Source organism: Macaca mulatta, chromosome 4, assembly GCF_049350105.2.
Source record: "Macaca mulatta isolate MMU2019108-1 chromosome 4, T2T-MMU8v2.0, whole genome shotgun sequence".
NCBI lineage: Eukaryota > Metazoa > Chordata > Mammalia > Primates > Cercopithecidae > Macaca > Macaca mulatta.
Genome location: NC_133409.1, coordinates 89696973 through 89722258, shown reverse-complemented (window position 1 = coordinate 89722258; position 25286 = coordinate 89696973). Strand labels below are relative to the sequence as shown.

General features: G+C 35.8%; 1 protein-coding gene across 1 annotated transcript in view; it reads left to right on the top strand.

Moving 5' to 3' along the window:
• The window catches only part of FUT9 (fucosyltransferase 9), a 195714-nt gene extending 172646 nt beyond the window's left edge, over positions 1 to 23068 (top strand). The window contains 1 exon segment of the mRNA NM_001194065.1: positions 21712 to 23068. Within this exon segment, the coding sequence (NP_001180994.1) occupies positions 21720 to 22799 (1080 nt within the window). The 5' untranslated portion in view covers positions 21712 to 21719 and the 3' untranslated portion in view covers positions 22800 to 23068.
• Positions 23069 to 25286: the final 2218 nt, after the last annotated feature.

Below are 25286 nucleotides of genomic sequence, written 5' to 3'. Positions count from 1 at the left end.
TTTCCGATCTGTCTCATTCCATCTTTGGTCTCAACAAAATACATCCCGAATACTACATTGTCTGCTAATAAATGTGTAAGCTATATGGTTGCTTTGAAAAAAACAGAGAAAAATTAATGGTCTCGATGCTAAATATATAAATCAAAAACCAAATATTGTACCTGTTCTGTGGTTAGCTGTGATACTTACGTAAATACAAATACCACGGGGCACCTAGTTTAATGCAGATTTAACAGGCATGTAAATTGAAAATATAGAGTTTCTTGTTTAAAACTACTCTGGCCTTCTACCTGAGCCTCAAATATTATGAAACAATAAATAAATAAATGCACATTACACTTTAAAATAAATTTTACCTGGTGCTATAAACCAGCAATTGAAATCTTTCTACAGAGGGCCAGAGAGCAAATATTTTAGGCTTTGTGGGCCATTCAGTTTGTAATGGTTAATTTCAGATGTTAACTTAATGGGATTAAGGGATAACCAGATAGATGGTAAAGCATTATTTCTGGGGATGTCTGTTTTGAGGGTGTTTTCAGAAGAGACTGACTTTTGATCAGCGGACTCAGTAAGGAAGATCTGCTCTCACCAATGTGACTGGGTACTAACAAATTTGCTGAAGGCCCAGACAGAACAAAAAGCAGAGGAGAGGAAAGAAGAATTCTCTTTCTCTCTCTCTCTCTCTCTCTCTCTCTCTCTCTCTCTCTCCCCCTTCTGGAGCTGAGACATTCAGCTTCTCCTGCTCTTGGACATCAGAACTCCAGGATCTCTAGCCTTCAGACTCCAGGACTTGTGCCAGTTCCCTCTCTACCGGTTTTCAGGCCTTCAGCCTTGGACCAAGAGTTACACGGTCCACTCCCTGGTTCTCAGGCTTTGCACTTGGTCTGAGCCACACTACCGGTTTCCCTGATTCTCCAGCTTGTGGACTCCATACTGTGGGATTTCAGCCCCCCATAATCACATAAGCCAACTCCTCTAGTTAATCCCCTCCTATTTATATCTATCTTCTACTTTTATAAAATATGTTTTTGAAATATTTTATATCGTATATAATGATACATAATATGTAAGGTATATTTATATATATATATCTTATTGGCTCTGTTTCTGCGGGAAACCCTAATATACAGTCTGTGTTGCAACTACTCAACTCTGTCATTGTAGCACAAAAGCAGTCATGGACAATACATAAAAGGGTGAGTTTGGCTGTTTTCCAGTAAAATATTATTTAAAAATTAGACAGTAGCTGGATTTGGCCACCAGCCATATAGTTTGCTGACTGTGGATTTCAACAATCCCTTCGGGAAATTTTGCTTTTTTATTCACTCAGATATTCTCTCCTTTCACCTATTTTTCTTGCTCAGTTGAAATTCAATAGAATGAGTAAAGGCATCGTCTCATCCGCCAACCTCAGGGCCACGCTTCCTGGCTCCTTGCTTCTGGCTTGCCCTGCTGGCTTTGGTTCTGAGGCCAGGATAATTTGTAATCTGGGACTCTCCAGGAAGGGCACTATGTGGAGCTGCCTGGCTGTCTTGGTTCTCCTCAGCTCCTTTGGTGCTGTGACTTTTCAGGGGTCTGGCTGTGACTGCCGCTTAGTCTTAGGCTCTGCAGTTCCACAGCTACTTCATCACTTCATCACATTATGGTAATCCCCTCTAACTAGCTTCCCAGCCATCTCTACATCCCACCCACACTATACATAAAACAAGGGCAATTTGGAGAACTGTCTTAAGATCTCAGGTGTCTGACTATACTGTTGGCCGTTCCTGTGGTTTGTGAGAGGCCGCTTCTCTCTCTTTGAAATATTACCCTAAATTATGTGATACTCCTCACTTAGGTCAAAGCCCAGAGAACTTCTCTCAGTCCTAAATCTTGATATGTTTAAAAGCATTAAACATTTTTTCTCTAAAAATAATTGAGTTTGTATCTTTTACTATATGTCAGAACCTGAAAATTACAGTCTTCTTTCTCTTCTTACTCCTTCTCTAATAAATCTGAATTTACTTATCCTACCCAACCCTGAGGTAGATTAGATGACAGGCCAGCTAGGATAAAGGTCATGCATTGACAAAGTTCAGAAAGGATAATGTAATTACATGTTATGTTAAATTTCCCCTGCAGCAGTCCTCCTAGGTAGGTATTGTTATACTCATCTAGAGATGAAAAAATTAAGGTTCACAGAATTTGCTAAATAAAGCTTGACCAGTTACTTTATAAAAAAGCAGAAAACATACCTGTTTCTGACTACACTCCTAATTCTCATTCAACCACAATTCCTGGAAGACAGGAAGTTAACTCCTGGTAAAGCGCTTGGTTTGGGTTCTAGCCCCAAAGCCTCCAAATAAATGAACTTCTCTCCACCTTTGCATGGAATCATTGGGATTAAATGAGGTAAATATAGTAACAGCTATCTTTCATCCAGCCCCTGGGTGAGCCAGGCAGTTTCTAAACATTTAGATATATTATCTTATTTAATTCTCAAAACGATCCTATAGGGTATTAAAATTATTATCATTTTTTGGTTAATGTTACTAAGGTCCTCAACATAGAGTCTGCCACATACTAAAGGCTTAGTAAGAACTAGTTCTTCTTAAAATTATTACTCTTCCATTCGAATTACACCCACCAAGAATAGTTATACAGACATCTTTTTCCCCAGAGCAGAAGCATCTTTGATGGGCAGCCTTTGTTTGCTCATAGTGTGAGGAACTCCCATTCTTAAAAGGACTAAAAGAGCATCACATTGAAGAACAAAGTCTGGTGTCTGCCTACGCTGCCATTCTCCTCAGCTCCCATGATGCCAGACCTTGCTGAGTGCACAGGCCTAGAACATAATGGCAGTGTTGGAAGCAGGAAAATGATAGGAAAGGATGTGTACCAGGATGGCCAAGACAAGCCACTGGGTCAATTCAATATCCAGGGAAGACTTTTCCCTTTTGAATTTACATTTGTTTAAGTTTTAATCCTAACCCACTTGATGAATTTAATTTGGACTTTTTCCATTTTGAATTCTTAATATCACAACTGTATTTCCTAATTTTAGGAAAAGGGGAGACATTGTATTATGGAAAAAGTCTTGAACCAGAAGCTAATATACGTGGTTTGTTGTTTCTATTGTGTCACTAAATATGTGATATTTAACTAAAATGTAAGTGGAAGGAATATGAACTGTAGTATCTAAGGGTCTTCTTTGCTATCATTATGTTAATCATTTAATATAATAAACACAGAGATATCCATTTCGCATCTCCCTTTTGCACTGTGCCAATATTTGCCTCACATCGGCATTCACTATTTGCAGTTCATAAAATCACATGGTGAAAAAAATATATTCTTTTGCTTTAAGGATCTCATTGTACTTTGATTTCACAATTTAAAAAAACGAAATTAAAAAAATTTAAAAAAGAAACAAACCTTTTGTAGTTTCCCACATTTTGGGATTTCTGAAGAATCTGGGTCTTATTTTATACATCAAGCAGCAAAAACCTCATTCTCTCAATGCAATGAAATCGTTACAGCTATAAATTTATAGTTATTGGGATCTTAGGTATAGTCATCCCGTATTGTATATGACCATAGAAGATTTGTCCTTCTTCATTCCAAAGAAAGAAAAAAACTATCAAGTTAGAATGTTTGATTGAACTTTCATTCATTCATTATTTATATTTATTTGTTCAATACACATTTACTCATTTAGTAGATATTTATGTCTCCTGTGTACCAGAAATTGTGCTAAGTACAAAGAATAGAAAGTCAAAACAAATTTGGTTCATGCCTCCATGGAGCTTATGGTCTAATGGGGGAGAAACACAGGCAAATCAATTATAGTGTCATTCTAACGCAAGTGCGATGTCAAAGAGATGCACAGCAGCTATGGGAGCACAGAGGAGGAGCACCTTTCTTATTAAGATAAAAATCTTTCAAAGGTGTTTATTATTCAACAGGATTTATATGTTACTTTGACAATTTTTTTTCACTTGTGCATTATTTAAGAGGGATTCTATTCAAAACACTATGTTACATACATACAGGAACTTAAAAATATTTAATGAACATTTTTTATATGCAAAGTTTTGGTTAAGTTACCTTGCTAGCTGAAAGAAAAAATGGAATTATTATACATAAGAACAATAAAAATTAAGAAAATGATAATAAGTGAAAATCATTTATTCCCAAAGAGAATACCTGAAAAAAAATATGTTTTCATAAATTGAAGGTCAAAGAGGGGCAAAGCACATCAGAGAAAATGAGTTTCTTAATCTCGTACAGCCAGATTTGCCTACTGAACATACAGCTTATGACAAAATAATTGTGCAGCAATTACTCTAAAAGATGAGACAAAATCAAGTTAAAATGGAGCAAATTGCCTTTTACATTGTGGCCAATGACAATTAGTGACACATTCATGCTGTAAAATACCACTTTCTTTTTGTGAGAGGTGATCTATTGCTCGATGGTTAAGTAACTAGGTTACTTCATGGAAAATCTTCTGCAATCCTGTCTCTCAGAGGAAATGCAAAGTTTATTATTGCTACTGCTATTGGTGGCAATTTCATATTCAATAACAAAACAAGTATACATCTTAAGTCATGCATGTGTAAGTGCAACAATTATTCCTGGTCATGTTTACTGAGTGTTTGCTATGTCCAGGGACTGTCCCAGGGAATTTACATGTATCAGTTCATTTTATAGGCACAAATCTAGCATAGTGGTATTTTTTCAGTTTTTAGATGAATAACTGAGACATGGAAGGTTGGGGATGTTGCCCAAAAGTTTCACAGAGAGCTGACGTAGATCCAGGTGTGGTGATTTGAAACCAGGTGTGCTGTGTCCAGAGTAAGTGTTGTCAGAATAATGTGCCATGTGCCCCACATAGTCCAGAAACCAGTGGATGATCTTCCTGTTTACATTTTTTAAATGTAAGTGAAGGTTTTTTTATTATTTTTCATTAACACGTAATAATTGTAATATTTATGGAGTACAGTGTGATATTTTAACACATGCATACTTTTGTATCAGTTCACCAACCTTTGGCTTATCCCCCTGCCAACACTCTCCTCCCTCTAGTAACCACTATTCTGCTCTCTGCTTCTGTAAGAACAACCTTCTTAGCTTCTACATATGAATGAGAACATACAGTATTTATCTTTTGGTGCCTGACTTACGTCACTTAATGTCTTCCAAGCTCAGCATTTGTTCTTTTCTATGGCTAAACAGTATTCTATTGTGTATATTTTCTTTACCCATTCATTTGGTTATTGTAAATAAAAATGAAATTTTTTTGATGACTTAAGCAAATGCTCCCAACTTACTGTTAAGTAAAAAAAAAAAAAAAAAAAAAAAAAAAGAAAAGCAGCAGAAAAGTGATCTTTACCTACTGGTTCTCACTACTATTTTTAAAAATAACATACAGAGTTAGTCATTGAAACTAGATAGGTAAATATATAGTTAAGATAAGGAAATAGATCTATACAGTAAAGACTAGAAATTGTTATTAATTCTGTGAGTTGAAGTATAGATTGCTTTCATTTCCTTATGTGTGTATTTTCAAAATTATATACAATAAACATTAAGTTAATATAAAATCAGATTGTCATATCAGACTCACTTCAATGAGAGATTGTGTCCAGTATGAAGCTTTACCTGTAGTTTAAGGGTTCAGTCAATGAAGAGGTAAGAAGAGGTCTGAAACACCCTATTAGCCTCCACAGCCCTCTTTTTCACATTAGACATATAATCTCTGGTTGATGATAATAGAAGTCTACAATGTCACCTCACCCAATAGGAAGCATTTATGTTAGAAAGCATCTCCATTTTATTTTTTTCTCCATAGTTCTTTTTTTAAAAATTTTCCCCATAGGTTATTGGGGAACAGGTGGTATTTGGTTACATGAGTAAGTTATTCAGTGATGATTTGTGAGATTTTGGTGCACAAATCACCAAGCAGTATACACTGCACCCTATTTGTATTCTTTTATCCCTCATGCCTTCCTTCCCTTTCCCCCTGAGTACCCAAAGTTCATTGTGCCATTCTTATGCCTTTGCATCCTCATATCTTAGCTCCCATTTATGAGTGAGAACATACAATGTTTGGTTTTCCACTCCTGAGTTACTTCACTAAGAATAATAGTCTCAAATCTCATCTAGGTTTCTGCAGATGCCATTATTTTATTCCTTTTTATGGTTGAGTGGTATTCCATCGTATATACAACCCACAGTTTCTTTATCCACTCATTGATTGATAGGCATTTAGGCTGGTTCCACATTTTTGCAATTGTGAATTGTGCTACTATAAACATTCATGTGCAAGTATCTTTTTCATATAACAACTTTTTTTTTTCTGGCTAGATACCCAGTAGTGGGATTGCTGGATCAAATGGTAGTCCTACTTTTAGTTCTTTAAGGAACTTCCACACTGTTTTCTATAGTGGTTGTAGTAGTTTACATCCCCACTAGCACTGTAGAAGTGTTTCCTGTTCACTGCATCTACAACATCATTAATTTTTGATTTTTTGATTATGGACATTCTTGCAGGAGTAAGGATATCACATTGTGGTTTTGATTTGCATTTTCCTGATTATTAGTGATGTTGAGCATTTTTTCATATGTGTATTGGCCATTTGTATATCATCTTTTGAGAATTGTCTAGTAATGTCCTTAGTCCAGTTTTTGATGTAATTGTTTTTTTCTTGCTAATTTGTTTGAGTTCATTGTAGATTCTGTGTATTTGTCCTTTGTCAGATGTATAGATTGTGAAGATGTTCGCTCATTCTGTGGGTTGTCTGTTTACTCTGCTGATTATTCCTTTTCCCATGAAAAAGGTCTTTAATTTAATTAAGTACCAGCTATTTATCTTTGTTTTTATTGCATTTGCTTTTGGGTTATCGGTCATGAAATCCTTGCCTAAGCCAATGTCTGGAGGTTTTTCCGGTGTTATCTTCTAGAATTTTTAAGGTTTCAGGTCTTAGATTTCAGTCCTTGATCCATCTTGAACTCAGGTTTAAGTCCTTGATCCATCTTATGTACAGCAAGAGATGAGGATCTAGTTTCATTTTAATACATGTGGCTAGCCAGTTATCCCAGCACCATTTGTGGAATAGGGTGTCCTTTCCCCACTTTATGTTTTTTGTTTGCTTTGTCGAAGATAAGCTGGCTGTAAGTATTTGGGTTTATTTCTGGGTTCTCTATTCTGTTCCCTTGGTCTATGTGCCTATTTTTAAACCAGTACCAGGCTGTTTTGGTTACTATTGCCTTATAGTATAGTTTGAAATCAGGTAATGTGATGCCTCCAGATTTGTTCTTTTTGCTTAGTCTTGCTTTGGCTATGCAGACTCCTTTTTGGATTCATATGAATTTTAGGATTATTTTTTCTAGTTCTGTGAAGGATAATGGTCGTATTTTGATAGGAATTGCATTGAATTTGTAGACTGCTTTTGGCAGTATGGTCATTTTCACAATATTGATTCTACCCATCCATGAGCATGGGATATGGTTCCTATTGTTTGTGTCATCTATGAATGCTTTTGGCAGTGTTTTATAGTTTTCCTTGTAGCAGTCTTTCACCTCTTTGGTTAGGTATATTCCTAAGTGTTTCATTTTTTATTTTTTGGCAGCTATTGTAAAGGTGCTGAGTTCTTGATTTGATTCTTAGATTGTTCATTGTTGGTGTATAGGAGAGCTACTAATTTGTGTACATTAACTTTGCATCTGGAAACTTTGCTGAATTCTTTTATCAGTTTTAGAAGCTTTCTGGAGGAGTCTTTAGGGTTTTCTAGGTATGTAATCATATAATCAGCAAACAGTGACAGTTGGACTTCCTCTTTACCGTTTTGGATGTCCTTTATTTCTTTCTCCTGTCTGATTGGTCTGAGACTTCCATTAGTACGTTGAGGAGAAGTGGTAAGAGTGGGCATCCTTGTCTTGTTCCAGTTCTCAGAAGGAATGCTTTCAACTTTTCCCCATTCAGTATTACATTGGCTGTGGGTTTGTCATAGATGGCTTTTATTACATTGTGGTATGTTCTCTCTATGCTGATTTTGTTGAGAGTTTTAATCATAAAGGGATGCTAGATTTTGTGGAATGCTTTTTCTGTGTCTATTGAGATGATCATGTGATTTTTGTTTTTAATTCTTTTTATGTGATGTATCACATTTATTAACTTCCATATGTTAAAACATCCCTGTATCCCTGGTAGGAAACCTACTTGATCATGGTGGATTATCTTTTTGCTATGTTATTGGATTTGGTTAGCTAATATTTTGTTAAGGAATTTTGCATCTATGTTCTTCAGGGATATTGGGCTATAGTTGTCTTTTTTGGCTATGTCCTTTTCTGGTTTTGGTATTAGGGTGATACTGACTTCACAGAATGATTTAGGGAGGATTCCCTCTTTCTCTGTCTTGTGTAATAGTCTCAATAGGATTGGTACCAATTCTTCTTTTCATGTCTGATAGATTTCAGCTATGACTCCATCTGGTCCTGGACTTTGTTTTGTTGTTGGTAATTTTTTATTATTACCATTTAAATCTCACTGCTTGTTTTTGGTATGTTCAAGGTATCTAATTCTTCCTGATTTAAGCTAGGAGGGTTGTATCTTTCCAGAAATTTATCCATCTCCTCTAGCTTTTCTAGTTTATGCATATAAAGATGTTCCTAGTAGCTTTGAATGATCTTTTGTATTTCTGTGGTGTAAGTTGTAATATCTCTCATTTTGTTTCTGACTGAGCTCATTTGGATTTTTCTTTCTTCTTGGTTAATCTTGCTAATGGTCTATCAATTTTATTTTTATTTTCAAAGAACCAGATTTTTGTTTCATATATCTTTTTTTTGTTTGTCTGTTTCAGTTTGTTTTAGCTCTGCTCTGATCTTGCTTATTTCCTTTCTTCTTTGAGGTTTGGGTTTGCTTTGTTATTGTTTCTCTAGTTTCTTGAGGTGTGACCTTAGATTGACTGCTTGTGCTCTTCAGATTTTTCAATGTAGGCGTTTAGAGCTATGAACTTTCCTCTTAACTCTGCCTTTGCTGTATCCCAGAGGTTTTGATACATTGTGTCACTATTGTCATTCAGTTCAAAGAATTTTTTAATTTCCATCGTGATTTCATTGTTGACCTGATGATTATTCAGAAGCAGGTTATTTCATTTCAATTTATTTGCATAGTTTTGAAGGTCCCTTTTGGAGTTGATCTCCAGTTTTATTCTGCTGTGGTCTGAGAGAGAAGCATCTCTATTTTGTACCTAAGATTGTTGTATAGCTTATGTGACATTCCCTTTATGCCATGTCTCATAAATTCATCAAAGTTTAGGTTTCTTTACAGTAAGCAATTCTAAATCAAGAACAACTTTCTCAAAGTAGCTCATAGATAAAAATGCTTTTTTTTTTTTTTTTTTTTTTTTTTTTTTTTTTTTTAGCAAACATTCTTAGTCTGTTGCCCTGGGCCCCAGTTGTTATGTTTACAAAGAGATTAGACCAGGTCACCAACCTTCCTTCCCCACTCTCCAGGGGAATCCCCTGATAGTCAGAAGGAGTTACAGGCTAGCTACTTTAACTCCTTCCTCCTCAACAATACTTTTAGAATTTTTTTTTTTAACAGAAGGAATGAAAGGGGGGAAAAACACTCAAGCCATCGTGTTTGTTTTGAATTGGAGGAAAGCAAGACTAACATCATTTATAATAGTGAATGGTTCATTATGATAATCCAGAAAATGATATAAGCCTAAACAATGAAGTAACAATAGGATGGAGACAGGGAGTGAGATTTAACAAATACCACAGCATTTCAATGGACTCAATATAGTAATTGACTAGATGTAGGATTTAGGGAATTGAAGAAATAAATAATGACTTCCAGTCAGAGCCTTAGGCAGGTATATGAATAACATGGCTATTTGAGAAAACAGAGGAGCAATGTGTGGGAAGATGGAGGTTCTTTAATAGAAGATAAGAGAACTTTGATTTTATTTAAATTCTGATAGAAAACAACCAGTAAAAACATAGAAAAGGATGATGTAGCAAAAATATAAAATAATCTATGGAATGAGATCACTTTACCCATTTAGATTTCATAATTTAATGAGGAGGGATCAGCTTTAGGTGTGAGGACAGATGCCTTTTCCATTCTGGTGGGAGGGAAAAAAGCAAGAATGTTCTCTTTGATGTATTCTCTTCTAGTGGCCTCCATTTTCACTATTGTGTTCACAAAATTTGGAACTTTCTTCTGAGTAGTTAGCAACTTGGTAAACTTAATATTGACAAGATTGTTTATTGAGAATGAAATCAGACAAAAGTATAAGATGACCCTTGAGGATGTTCTGTTCAGACTATGGAGAAAGAAATGGAGCCAAAGAAATTTCCTGATATAAGAAAAATCCTCTCCTCTAAGGTTCGAGAAATTTATCTCTCTAAGATTAGTGATTTCTCATTCTTGGATTTTCACTTCTAAACTCTGCCTTTCCACCTTTTTTCTAGTAACATCAGTTTCTAAAAAGTATGTTCATTAGTTCATTTTCAGATTACTCAGCTGCAAGTTGATTAAACTTGCCTTTTTTCTAAAAATCTCTTTAGCTACACTTTTATCATATTATTTTTTAGGCTGTTGACTTCTTTGTGGCTTATTTTTTCCATTTAGTTTGTTCTCTTATTGTAAATTGAACTTGAAGTTTCAGAGCTCCTCATTAACTATAGTGATACATTTTTATTTAATCTCAGCAAAGCTGGTGCTAATTAGTTTCCCATGAGTTCAAAAGATGATCAGCCTGCAAAATTTGGTCTGATGCAGAAACTGTTGTCATAGCAATGCCCCATCTAAAGTAATACTCTCTTTCACTCCTGCAGCCTTCTTCTTAGTATGTTAACGTCCCTTTATATGCATGATGGTGTTTGTTTTGTAACTGTGTATTAGGGTTCTCAGAGAAACAGAACCAACAGGAAAGAGATTTATCATATATAGAGAATACATATAAAATAGAATTATCTGTATAGGAAAAGATTTATTATAAGGTTTTGGCTCACATGATTATGAAAGCTAGAAAGTTTCACAATCTGCCATCTGCAACCTGGAGCCCCAGAAAAGCTGTGAGTGGTTTGAAGGCCTGAAACCCAGACAACCAATGGTGTCAATTCCAGTTCAGATCTAAGGGCTGAAAACCAGGAAACCTGAGGACAGAAGATGCATGCTCCAGTCCAACCAGTCAGGCAGACAGCAAGTTCAGTCTTTCTCTATCTTTTTGCTTTATTAAGGCCCTAAAATGGGTTGAATGATGTCTACCCACATTAGGGAGGGCTATCTGCTTTACTCAATCCACCAATTTAAATGTTAATCTTTTCCAGAAACACTCTCACAGACACACCCAGAAAGAATGTTTAACCATTTATCCAGGCATCCTATGGCCCAAGCAAGTTAGCACATAAAATTAACCATCACAAACTGGAAGAGCAAGAATTTTATGTATACATAATAGCAAAAGATTAGAGCAGGTTGCCGGCCTGGCCTAATGTTAGAAAAAAGGGTGTAGGAAAGAGTCAAGGAGGGTAAAGCAGTTGGTTTCCCATGGATTCTCTACCTTGCCCTGTGAACTGGACTAAAACCTCTATCATTAGCAGATAGAGGACCAGAAATTAACGGAAGTGTTCTGGAAGAGATGCTGTGAGTGTTTCAGTGAATTCAAAGCCACTGAAATCAGCAACAAAGTTTGATGCAGATAGTCAGTTTTCCTCAGCTGCAACATGAAGCCAGACTGGCAGTTGCAGAGTTAGAGGTCAAGGAACTACTGAATTTGGGATTCTGGGCCCACACATCCAATAGGGAGGAGCAGAAGTGAGCTTGCATCAGACAGATTCTCAGACGAGTGGCAGCCAAATGATAAACGGCGAGTAGGGTGGGTGCAGACTGTAATTGCTAGAAATGTTTGGAATCCATATAAAACTCCTGTGGTCCTTTACAGAAACAACTGGGGAAAGAAGAGAAATGCCCAGTGGTAAGATCAACAAAGGATCAAACTATCACAATATGGTCAGTAAATGTCTGACCTTATACAGTAGTTTGGTAAGATCCAGGGAATTTGGATTATAAAAATTTACAGAGAGAGAATTCTTTATTTTGTTTTCAGTAATTAAAATAAATACTTGCAAATATTTAAAAAAATATATCAGCTGATGATGTGTGGAAAACTCTGGGACATAATTGAAATGTTTACTTACAATCTTCCTTTTCTCTCCCTATATTGTTTTTAGGCAACTTGGTTCTTTGAGGTTAGTTAATTTTCAAAGCTGACTCAACAGAGCAGCACATAAGGAATTTATCTGAAAGAGAATGTGGTTAGGAGGGGATACAACTATCACAGAGGCTTTGGATCAGCAATTAATGCATCATTAATCCTTGATGTTCCTTGAATTGCTTCATAAACACTCCAACAATAAAACAAATCTAGACTCCTTCACTGTTCTGATTCACCTTTCTATCCTCTCCTGATGGCACGTGACCACTGTTCCTGGCCATTGGCTTCCAGAAAGAGAAAAGACAGGGAAGTGTTGGTGAATCTAGTTTGTTCTAATTAACAATGACTCCAGGAAAATATATCTCATAAAATCAATTTTCAGTCATATAATTCATAAAAGTCTTTGCAACTGTTAACTGAAATCTTCATATTCTCTCTCTTTCATGTGTGTGTGTGTATGTATATATATAATTTTTGGAGATGGGGCCTGACCCGTTGCCCAGCCTAGAGTGCAGTGGCACGATCATAGCTCACTGCAGCCTTGAACTCCTGGGTTCAAGCACTTTTCCTGTCTCAGCCTCCTAAGTAGCTCAGATTACAGGCATTGCCACTACACCTGGCTAATTTTTCTTATTTTTGTAGGGAAGGTGTCTCTCTGTGGCACCCAGGCTGGTCTCAGACTCCTGGGCTCAAGCAATCCTGCCTTGGCCTTCCAAAGTGCTGGGATTACAGTAGTGAGCCACTGCACTCAGTTTATTCTTAAAGCAATATGTGTGGCCTGAGGCAGAAAGACGTACACCAGTTTCCTCATCTGGAAAAATTGATGTGATTCTAACCCGTATTTCATCTGGTTGTGAGATTTAAAGGAATTATTACCTGCAAAATGCTTGGAACCATGCTTGGCACATAGAAATAAATATACATATATGTTTGTGTGTGTGTGTGTGTTTAAACACATGCCCATATATTGTTCATCTAACAAATATATATATAAATATTTGTTAAATGAACAGTAAGAAATATATTTTTCCTGAAGATTAAATGGTAAAATTTATATAAAAATCTTAGTTTGGTGGTTTAAACATTGGAAATGCTGAATGATTGTTAGCTCTTTGGTCAGTCATAAAACATATGTTGAGAGCAAGAATATGACAAGTATGCTTTAGGCACTAGGGATTGAAATCTGAGTGAAAATACCCAATCTTTGCCTTATGAGCCTAGTTACAATTGAACAGAGATAACAACATTAATCATATACTCACACAAATCTAGGTAAACTTGATACTGCGGCAAATGCTGTGCAAAAATGACACATGGTACTATAAAATGTGTACTTGGGGCTTTGATTTAGTGTGTTGGGGGAAGGTGGGGAGACTGTCAGGAATTTTTCCATAAGCTACTGCCAGTAGAACTGAGAGCTGAAAAGTGAAAAGGAGCATATCAGTAAAGAGAGGAGGGAATCTGCGCCAGGGAGAGGTGGGGGCTGGTGGAGCAGCTCTGTGAGAGGGACAAGTATGGTGATGGAGGGAATGCAACATTGGCATGTGCTGAAGCTGGAGACAAAAGCTGTGTCCCCATTATCCAGGGCTCTTTAAGCTACATGAAGACTTTTAACATTTTTTTTTAATCTTATAAGCAATTGGAATTCATCAAAAGGCTTAAAACAGAATGGTAATATGTGATCTGCAGTTTGAAACATCACCCTGTTGGAGGAATCCTCAAATTTTAGTGTACATCAGATCCACTTGGAGAGGTCTTCAAAGCATGTTGCTGGGCCTCTTTCCAAAGTTTCTGATTTCATATGTCTGGGTTCCGGTAGGAGAATTTGCCTTTCTAACAGGATCCCAGATCTTGCTGATGCTGCTGGTCTAGAGTCATCCTTTGAGGACTACTAATCTACTGTACGGTGAACAAATTGAAAGGATCAAAAGGGAGCACCAGGTGGACCACTTACAAAGAAATATTAGTCTTCCACACAAGAATTCATGGACATTTGACCTAGGGAAATAGAGAGAAGTTTACTAATGTAAGGAATATTTTGGAGGTAAAATTGGCAGGATTTGGTTCTAGGTTAGGTATGGATATGAAGGACAGGGAGATGTCAAGATGTCACTGGGTTAGTTGCCCTACCTTATCATCTAGAAGGAAGACATTCTCATTTATAAAGTCCAAAAGACTACAGCCCAAAATGAGAGTTTTGGACTGTTTTTAAAAGGTTCTCCTGGCTTGCACTGGTTGGCTGCAAGGGACTAAAACCTGACAATAATCATGGAAAGTGCTGGTACTGACAGCTAAGTTATGAAAGACTGCTGGCCTCAAAGGGTGCTGGAAAGCTTGTTCTGAAAAAATGCCAGCAAGGAACCTCCTGGTCCTGTCTGTGGTATTCCCCAAGGGCACGTGAAGCATGAGCCAGGTTACACTTGGGCTCAATGTCAGATCGCATGGCTCTAGCTGCAGCTGAAGCCAATAAACAGAGCTTCTAAAGTTAATAAAGACAGTGATGAAGGACTAGTGATTGAGTGGAGAGGAGAGAAAGCAGATGAAAGATCAAACTAAGAGAGGCGAATCCCTGAATTTGAAAAGAAAATTTCAAAGACAGAGATGGTAGAAGGTGCCTAAAATAAAGAAATTTGCAGTACAGGAAAATTTTTAGAGATGGGGCCAGCTCTTTAGAGTAGTTGCCAGCTCTCTTGCCTGTCGAAACGAATGTCTGAGACAAAAATGAAAGAAGAAAAATGAATATTACAAAGACATGCATTGGACTGTCTAAAGACAACCCCACTGCAGAAATGAATCAGGGACTTGTTACTACCAGAGAGCATTCTGAGGAATATTTAGGAAAAGTGTTGGTGATCAAAATTGGTATAATTTGGTGGCAACTTCCTCAGGGCTTGAGGAAATAAAATAAAGGTTTACCTGTGGAAATACCAGAGATTATATCTAAGGATCTTTGAGAAAGGTTCACAAACACAAATTTTATAGCATTCCAGAGATCAACCAGTGTCTTCATGCCAAAAAAGGAAATGGCATTTCTCCCAAAGGCAAGAGATATTTGGCTCAGAATTTAATGGAGAAAATTGTGAGAACTTAGAGGAGGAATGCCCATTAGAGAGGTTCAATAGAATTTGAAGTTTCAAGGGAATTTTTCAAAGCACAGTGATGAATATATAAAATTTTACAGGACTCTGAGGCAGAATATAATTTGGTGTATAATAGCTAGCTAAAGCGTAAAGCTTTTGTTTTTAATCTTGCATAAAAATTGTAGGCAGGAGTAAAATAAAACAAAAACCAAAAAACCTAAAAAGAAAAGATAAGCCACCCAATTTAAATTATAAGCATTCAGTGTAGTATTCAGATTTTTGCAGAATCCTGTACTAATACTATGATAGTGAAGATCACAGTGATTATATGGGGAGCAAATTTGTATTTGAGCCTGCATAAACAGATTACTAATAGTTGAGAGTCAGATAACACCAATGGCTTATATAAAATAAAGAGATTTCCTTGTAGTTTTGAGAATTTACATATAGTATTGTTGTGGGGTGTTTTGGCTTATTTGAAAATCTAGATAATTATGGATATACTTTGAAGGATTCAATATACATACTTTGGATCCTGGAATATTAGGGGAAGAAGGGGAAGCGATTGCCAGTGTGGGAATAGAAAAGTGGTGGTCTCTTTCCTCCCCATGATAAGGGTCATGGCCAACTCCCCTCTAACAAAGACAGATTAATAGAAGAATAGTTGAGTATAATAGACAGATTAATTTAAAAATTAATAACAGCATAAGAAATTTCTCTGATCATAGCTTTATGTTACACGGGAGCCTGCAGAATTAAGACTCAAAGGCTCAAGGTGAACTATTCATTTTTATGCTTGGGATTAATGAAGAACGGACAGTCATATAGAAATGTGACTGGGCAAAAAAGGTCTGATCTAATAATGATAAACAAAGGAGGGACGGGCGCAATGGCTCACGCCTGTAATCCTGGCACTTTTGGAGGCTGAGGTGGGCAGGTCATGAGGTCAGGAGATCAACATCATCCTGGCCAACATGGTGGAACCCCATCTCTACTAAAAATACAAAAATCAGCTGGGCGTGGTAGTGTGTAGCTGTAATCCCAGCTACTTGGGAGGCTGAGGGAGAAGAATCATTTGAACCTGGGAGGCAGAGGTTACAGTGAGCCGACATCGCACCACTGCACTCCAGCCCGGTGACAGAGTGAGACTCCGTCTCAAAAAAGCAAAATAAAATAAAGTAAATAAACAAAGGGAGAAACCCAGCAAGACCAGTCTGTTAAGATTCTTCCTGGCTTCTCTGTAGCATTCCTTCCTTCTGGTAAAAGGCAGGATCTTCTCTGGAATGCAGGTCTTATGACCTACAATCGAACAAGGTAGGTCAGGAAATTTCTTCATGGCCAGTTCTTACACAGAAAGATGGGTGCAAGGTGTAGGAATATTTTTAGGTTTTATTAGTGGCCTTGGAGGAAAAGGGTTCTTGTTTCTATGAATGCCTTGGGAAAGAGGGATTCTAGTTTGTACTGCTTGCTTTAGGAGATAATGAGTGGTGAAAGACAGGAGGGCAGAAAAAGTCAGACAGAAACTTTGTTTCTGAGGTTGCTTCTGAGGCCTTTGCTAACTTTAATTCACCCTTCAATTTGTCAGTGATTCATTTGTTGTCTTTGGAGTCGGTATGAATTTATCTTGAAGATCCTCAGGTTGATCTAAAGTTCTGTTCAAATAGTCTACGTATTTCACATATTTTTACCAGCTATCAAAAAGTCTTATTAGGAATGGTTTGATAGTACACACATACACACACACACACAAAATAGTAAATGTACTATACAGTGACTGTCAAATGTGCTGACCCAACAACTCCTAATGGCATAAGGGAAAATCTCTTCCAACTCCACCATCCTGCTAATGAGAGATAGGGGAGGTGGGTTGAAGAGGTAGGTAGTGACTGCAATCTGGGTATAATGCCCCAAGTGACAAGTTACAAGCTCAGCTATCCTGTTCCATCTCCACATTTGAAGCAAGCATTGAACTTTGTTCTATAGTATGCTCTTGTTTCTTTCCATTTAAAATAAGGATTCAATGCCTACCTCCCCGCAAAATCAAAACATACAGTAGGACTGCCTCTCCTTGAGGGAGCCTCCTGTTCTCCTTAGTTTCACATTTTTTCTTCCAAATACCTTGATATGTATCTGTGGTTTGAGAATTACAACTCTAATCTTTTTCTATTTCAAGTTATCTTCCATTCTTTAACATTCAGTAGAGAGTTCTTAAAGAATGACTATAGGTAATCTCTTAACAGAAAATTGAATCATACATACCACGTCTTGTTAAGCAGTACTTTTAGCACAGATTCTATTATTTTTGATGGTAAAGTCTTTAAGTTACATTCTTTCATAGTACTTGAAACTACTAAAAATAATTGAAAAGGTTTAATTATCCTATTTACTGTTACAATTTGCTTTGTGCTATACATTTATTGCTATCTCTAGTGAGTTATAGAAACACTGCTGCAGGTGTTTTTAAAATAGATTGTATTGATTACCAGTATAAGACACAGTGAGTATCCAACTGAATTTTAGTTATGAGGAATAGGTGAAAAGGATTCTGTCAAGGAGATGTCAATTTGGCCCCAAGGGGCAAACTTTTTTTGACAGCTCTGTACAAAGTAGGGGTTACTGAATAACTGCCCCTGTTATTTAGTAATTGACCCTGACAGCAGTGAAAAATTGAGGGGAGAGGGTGAGCAGAGAGTTAACAAGGAAAACCTCAAGTTATATAAAATATCCAGGAAGCATGAAAACTGGAAATCACACCGTAGAAGGAACATTGTTCCTGTCTAGTGACCAATTCCTCATTTGACTAATAAAAGAGAGAGAGAGAGAGAGAGAGAGAGAGAGAAATTGAGACATGAAACTAAAATGTTCTGGGTAGATACTAACTTTGAGACAAAACAAAGAGAGGACTGGGATTTTGCTCATCTAGTGGTAGGAATAGCCACATGCCAATTTTAATGGGAGTCATTCCATAGAGAGCTCCATGGTAAATGCACAGAGGAAAAAACAAAGTACATATTCATTCATTCATATTTGGTTCATTTTTGTGTATCTGGTTACCTATCAAGCATAATATCTGTACATAGTTGAGATGCAGCAATTCACCCATTCATTCCTATGAGATATACAGCATTTATTAAGCATCTGCTACATTCTGGTGATAACAATACAGCAGTGAAGAAAACATAGCTCCTCACAAAGCTTACATTCTGATATCACTGAAATGATTGCATATTCTGGCTGCAACCTGGGGAAACAGTGATCTAAAATGTTAATTATCAAGTGCCCAGATTCCAAAGCCAGTTGGCCTGGGCTTGAAAAGTATTCTGTTCCATTAACTCTCTGTGTGGTTTTGGACAAGTTACTTAATCATTTTGGGCCTCAGTTTCTTTATCAATAAAATGGGGATATAATGAGTTAATACGTGTGTATGTGTGTGTAAGTTAATATAAGTGCTCAAATCAGTGTTTGACACTGATAAGTGCCATATATATGTGTCAGATATCCTTCTTGTTAAGAGAAATTAATCTTAATTTAACTCATGGGTAAATGGTTCTTAATTACAGAATAAAAGGTAGAGACCAGGGAAATCAAGACAACAAAACTTGAGACACGAAAAGCAAATGGATTATTCATGTTTGTATTATTTGTTCAAAGTAGATTATAGAAGAAAAGAGAGAGCACAATCCAGTGGTTAAGCTAGTTACCTGTATCTCTGGCCTTCAGTTTCCTCATCTGTGAAGGAATGAGAAAAGATGTCCTTTTTAGGGGTTCTGGAAAGATCAAAGGAAATGATGTGTGTAAAATGCTTGGCACAAGGCGTGGCTAAGGGTGAGCATTTATTAAATGGTGGCTATTTCAGTTGTAACCTGATTATATTGAACTGACGTCATTTATTTAATAGTTTTTGCCACTGCATTTCAGTTCAAGAAGGATTTAAGGAAACTGTCAATCAGAGCATTTCATTTCTAAAAACCATTAAACATTGGTCTCACAGGAAGAAAACAATGCAAAAGTCAGTCAAATCATGCATATTAGAAGTTAATGTTTTTCCAATGAAAAGAGACCCTTCCGGTAAGGTTTTTCAGTCTGTAAATTGTGGAGTCTAGGTGGAATTGAGAGATGGTCTAATTAGTTAAATTTATACTTAGGATCAAATGCAACTAAACTTCCATAAACTTACTCCTGAATCACATCATGATCTATTTCCAATACTTATTATTGCTAAATTTTTGTATTTTTGCATCTGTGTTCACAAACACAAATGACTTTTTTTTTAAAAAGTCATATCTTGCTTGGGTAACAAGATTATAATTGACCTCATGAGTTCTTTATTTTTATATTTTCTAAAATGATTTTTTTTAAAAGGTGGATGGTATTCCCAATTTATTAAATTGTTGATATTATTGGAAAACTATTTAGACCTAGTATTTGCTTTTAGTTGTTATTGTTTATAAATTCCATTTCTTTAACTGTTATCTTTTGAATCAGAATTTTTGTACAATTATTTTACAAATATTTGTACAAAAATACAACTATTTAGTAATATTTCAAATTTTTCAACAGAAAATTACTCAAAATAGTTACTGCCATTTTTATCCATGCTAAATCAACAAATATTTGCTATTTTTGATATTAAATTTGAATTTCTTTTTTCTTCATTATTCTTGCCTACAGTTTGAGTATTTTCAAAACTTGTGATGTTATTACTCATTTCAAATTTCTGGTCCTTACCTTAACATTTTTCCTTCTTATTTTTTTAGCATTTTACCATTTTTCTTTGTCTGGCGTCTTGAGTTGACCAATTTATTATTTTTCTGGAAAGTATGCAAACCTATAATTTCCTTCTGTTTAAATATACAACAAAATTTGGCATGTAGAACCTTCAGTGTCATTTAATTCTGAATAACTGAAATTTCCTTCATAATTCTTTCCTGATTTTCTCTGTATTCCAAGGGTTGATTAATAATTTAGCTCCTGGACATATTTAATATATACCTTTTGTTTTCATTTTCTTATTGACTGTAGAACTAAAGCCAACTTTGACAGGAAGCTGCAATATTTGATTCTAATGTAGTTCTGGGAGTGATCTAGAATGCAATGTCCAAAATCTTTGTATTCACAGTCAAGCTTAGATACTCAGAGAGTCTCACATGCTTTAAAAAAAACTACACAGCAAAAGAATGTGCTTTTTTTTTAATGTTCACATAAATTTAGGTAATTAAATGAAGGGCAATTTCTCCCCTTTTTTGAAGGAAACATCTAATGTTCCTATCCTAGCTTCTATCAAAATTTCAAAATACTTTAATGAGTCTGAAATTTATAGGCCATATTATTTTCATAAGAGAAACAACACGAATTTCAAAGATCTGTGAGGATTTTATCAAGAAACAGTTTTTGCAAATATATTTTTGTGTTCATACCCATAAAGAGGCATGAATGCCGAAGAGAAAAAAACTCAGAGACACTTTTTTTCTTTTAAAAAAAAAAAAAAAGGCTTCACTCATCTTTTTAGCCACAATCTGTTAAAATCCTTGGGATCAAAGTTGTTCTTCATGAAATACAGCCCTTTTTTGAGAATTTGTTTACATTTATTTTTATAATACCAGTATCATCTTAATACAAAGGAAAACTGTTTTAAAGCCCTTAAGCTATATAAGTGAGAAAGTTGTTCCAATACAAATAGAACATTTGATTATTACATCTTGGTAGATATTGGATGTACTAACAAATTATTAAAAGTAAACAAAGAAAACTGTAAGAAAAATATATAAATAAAAACAAAACACTGTGAGTTTTAAATTTATAAAATTTGCCTGAGTGTATTTGTTTTTTAAAAATGTATCAAATCAAGAGTTGCCTTTTTTTTTTTTACCGGATGATTATAGTAATGCATTTGCAAACTGTGAAGATAAATTTATAACGAGAAAAACAAAAATGTAACTTTTTAAAAAACAGTTTAGTTTTCTATTGAATTCCATCTGAACCACAAAGTTATAGTACAGTCTCAATATGAGAGTAAATAAGTGATTATATCAACTGGGAAATGTTTACAAATCTGATGTGGTTACAAAATACTAAAACTTCTAGTCATGGCTTTAGAGATAACAGTTTAGGTTGTGCCAGTTTTCTACAAGCAAATAAAAATAGAACAGTTAAGCATAGCGTTGAAAAAAAAAGTTTCTTGGTTTGAAGATATGCTGGTACTTTTAGAAGAGTTTTTGGGAAACTTCCTTTTGAAAGCAGTTTCTTGGCTTTGAGGAAAGTTCTGTTTCTCTTAATGGTTTGATAACACTGAAAAGGAAAATGCAGTTGATTACTACCTGTTTATCTCATATTTGTGATTTTAAATATATCTCAAATATATTTATGATTATCTCTTCATTCCCACCCCACCTCCCCTTCTGTCTTTCTCTGTTTCATAGAAAAAATTATGACATCAACATCCAAAGGAATTCTTCGCCCATTTTTAATTGTCTGCATTATCCTGGGCTGTTTCATGGCATGTCTTCTCATTTACATCAAACCTACCAACAGCTGGATCTTCAGTCCAATGGAATCAGCCAGCTCTGTGCTGAAAATGAAAAACTTCTTCTCCACCAAAACTGATTATTTTAATGAAACTACTATTCTGGTGTGGGTGTGGCCATTTGGGCAGACCTTTGACCTTACATCCTGCCAAGCAATGTTCAACATCCAAGGATGCCATCTCACAACGGACCGTTCACTGTACAACAAATCCCATGCAGTTCTGATCCATCACCGAGACATCAGTTGGGATCTGACAAATTTACCTCAGCAAGCTAGGCCACCCTTCCAGAAATGGATTTGGATGAATTTGGAGTCACCAACTCACACTCCTCAAAAGAGTGGCATTGAGCACTTGTTTAACCTGACTCTGACTTATCGCCGCGACTCAGATATCCAAGTGCCTTATGGCTTCTTGACGGTGAGCACAAATCCCTTTGTGTTTGAAGTGCCAAGCAAAGAGAAGTTGGTGTGCTGGGTTGTGAGTAACTGGAACCCTGAGCATGCCAGGGTCAAGTATTACAATGAGCTAAGCAAAAGCATTGAAATCCATACCTATGGGCAAGCATTTGGAGAATATGTCAATGATAAAAATTTGATTCCTACCATATCTACTTGTAAATTTTATCTTTCCTTTGAAAATTCAATCCACAAGGATTACATCACGGAAAAGCTCTACAATGCTTTTCTGGCTGGCTCTGTACCTGTTGTTCTGGGACCATCTAGAGAAAACTATGAGAATTACATTCCAGCAGATTCATTCATTCATGTGGAAGATTATAACTCTCCCAGTGAGCTAGCAAAGTATCTGAAGGAAGTCGACAAAAACAATAAGTTATACCTTAGTTACTTTAACTGGAGGAAGGATTTCACTGTAAATCTTCCACGATTTTGGGAATCACATGCCTGCTTGGCTTGTGATCATGTGAAAAGGCATCAAGAATATAAATCTGTTGGTAATTTAGAGAAATGGTTTTGGAATTAAAATTTTTCATCACTTGCACACTTGATAAATATTTTGATGAAATATCATCCAAGTATTGAGGATAAGAAGAGATGCAACATACTACTATTGTGTCACAATTTATTTTTATCACCCTCTCTAGGGTAACATGTATATTTTGGTGGAGATTTTTAAAAGCTCAGCATGAGCAATCATTCCATTTGGTTTTAAATTATCCTGTATATACCTAATTATGTGCACTGGAGAGTAATTTATTCTTCATTATCATTTGTAAACATTGTTTTTTCACATTTTTGTAGTTGTCTATAATGTAAGCTTGTGGTTTGATTATTGTTTCTACCCTGATCAGCTGTTTAATCTATTTGGGAAATGAAGATGCGCATCTTAAAGAATGAAAAATTTTCACTGAGTATTATAATGTCTAGTTCCAACTTTGCATACTATAACAAAGGAAGAACATGTTGCTATTGAATTCTAACCTCTTTGACTCTGAAGTTGAACGAAGTGTTTAACTGTCTCTATTTGATCTATTTTTTACCTGTTTACCACATTTGTGAAGGTGAAATTGTTCATGGAGTGAATTAGAAATATACGAAGCAGAACTGTTCTATTCAGAAAGCTATTAGACTTCTCATTTATTTTCATTAAGGTGATTTGCCACTACTTATTCGCATGATCTTAAATTATTCAAGTATTTTTAAATATCCAATTTGTTGTGATTTTCAGCACCTGGGAAGTAATACCAATAATATTTTAGAAAATCGAAGACAGTTCTCTTTCTGCTACTGATAACAGTCATTGTCATAATAAAACAAATGATTTCCTCAAATAACAAAGAAAAATGATACCTATAAATATATTTATAAATGGTGTCATTTATGAAAAATGTTTAATTACTTACCAATTTAAGATTTTTTTTCTGAAGCCCTATTATTTAAAATGGTCTTATTTTACCATATGGATATAAGATTTGGCTCATAATGATGAGCCCTATCATTTGACTTGAGTTCTATCATTTCAGAGAGCCTAAATAAAATTATCACCAAGGAATTAAATATAAGATGTTAAATATAATAAAGTGGGGATATATAGAAAACGCACAGTGTTAGCACAGAGTAAGATCTCAATGCACATTTGTTGGATGAATAAATAAATGCAATTGAATTCACAGAAAAATGTTTGTTTGTTTCAAGGAAGTGACAGTTCTACTTTAGAAGTACTAATTGGAGATGACTTTTATATCCCATTTTGGTAATTATTCATACATAGCACATACGACCATGATGTTCAGGGCTTTACAGAACCAAAATAAACCTACCATTACATGAAAATTTTGAAGAGTATATTCCTGAACGTGCAGCTGCCTATAGCATTCTCCTCCATAAGGCTAGAGAAGAGGAGAGCTGGATATAAGCAGAGACAGTAGGTGAAAAAAGACGGGCCACTAAAGATTCTTCAAGGAAAGCATTCCTCAAAATAATCTTTAGTGCCTTTATTCCATTCAGGCCAAAAATCCATCCAAAAATTAGAATGTTCTGAGGACATCCATTTGGGTCTATTTGTGACTTATTCCAGTAGTCCTATTACAAGTTGACATCAGCAAAATTCAAAAAGAATTCAGTAAAAAGGGCGTAGATCCAGCTACCCAGACTATCTTGTGAGAGAATAAGCTTACCCTAGCACCAGAAAGATTTGAGCAGAGGAATATTCCTGTAATGAATAGAGGATTGTTTGATTCTCAGGTATATTTCTTAAGCCAAAATTGAACGCAGTGTCAGACACTGCCTTAACACCCACAGAAATAAGATGAACAAGGTACTATCACTGCCTAAAATGAGCTTACAATTAAGTGGACAGACATATAAAAACTTCCTTTCAATTCAGTCTGAGACTGTTTACATGCATGTGCTACTCTCAATGAAGTTTGTATGAGTCAATGCTGATTTAATGGGGCAAAACAGTAGCAAATTTCCCCAATTGCTTAGCTGTTTGACATGTTTCTGAGTTGCAAACTTTGTTAACTCTTTTGACCCAATATATTATTCTCTCTGTATTACCTCTTCTAACCACAATGCATTAAGAAATAATATTTTTATGTGGATGTCCTCCTCAATAAGTAAAGATCTCCATCCATATTTAATTAATTGGTAAGACAGTCAAATTCATACATTTACATTTATTTGTCAAATTTTTGACCTGTAAAAAGCATAGAGATCTAAAGAGGATACACTGCTAACAAGTTTAGAAAGCACCTGCTTTTTTTGTTGTTTGTTTTGTTTTTTTGTGATGGAGTCTCGCTCTGTCACCCAAGCTGGAGTGCAGTGGCATGATCTCGGCTCACTGCAACCTCAGCCTCCCAGGTTCAAGCGATTCTCCTGTATCAGCCTCCCGAGTAGCTGAGATTACAGGCATGTATCACCATGCCTGGCTACTTTTTGTATTTTTAGTAGAGATGGGGTTCTCCATGTTGGCCAGGCTGGTCTTGAACTCCTGACCTCAAGTGATCCA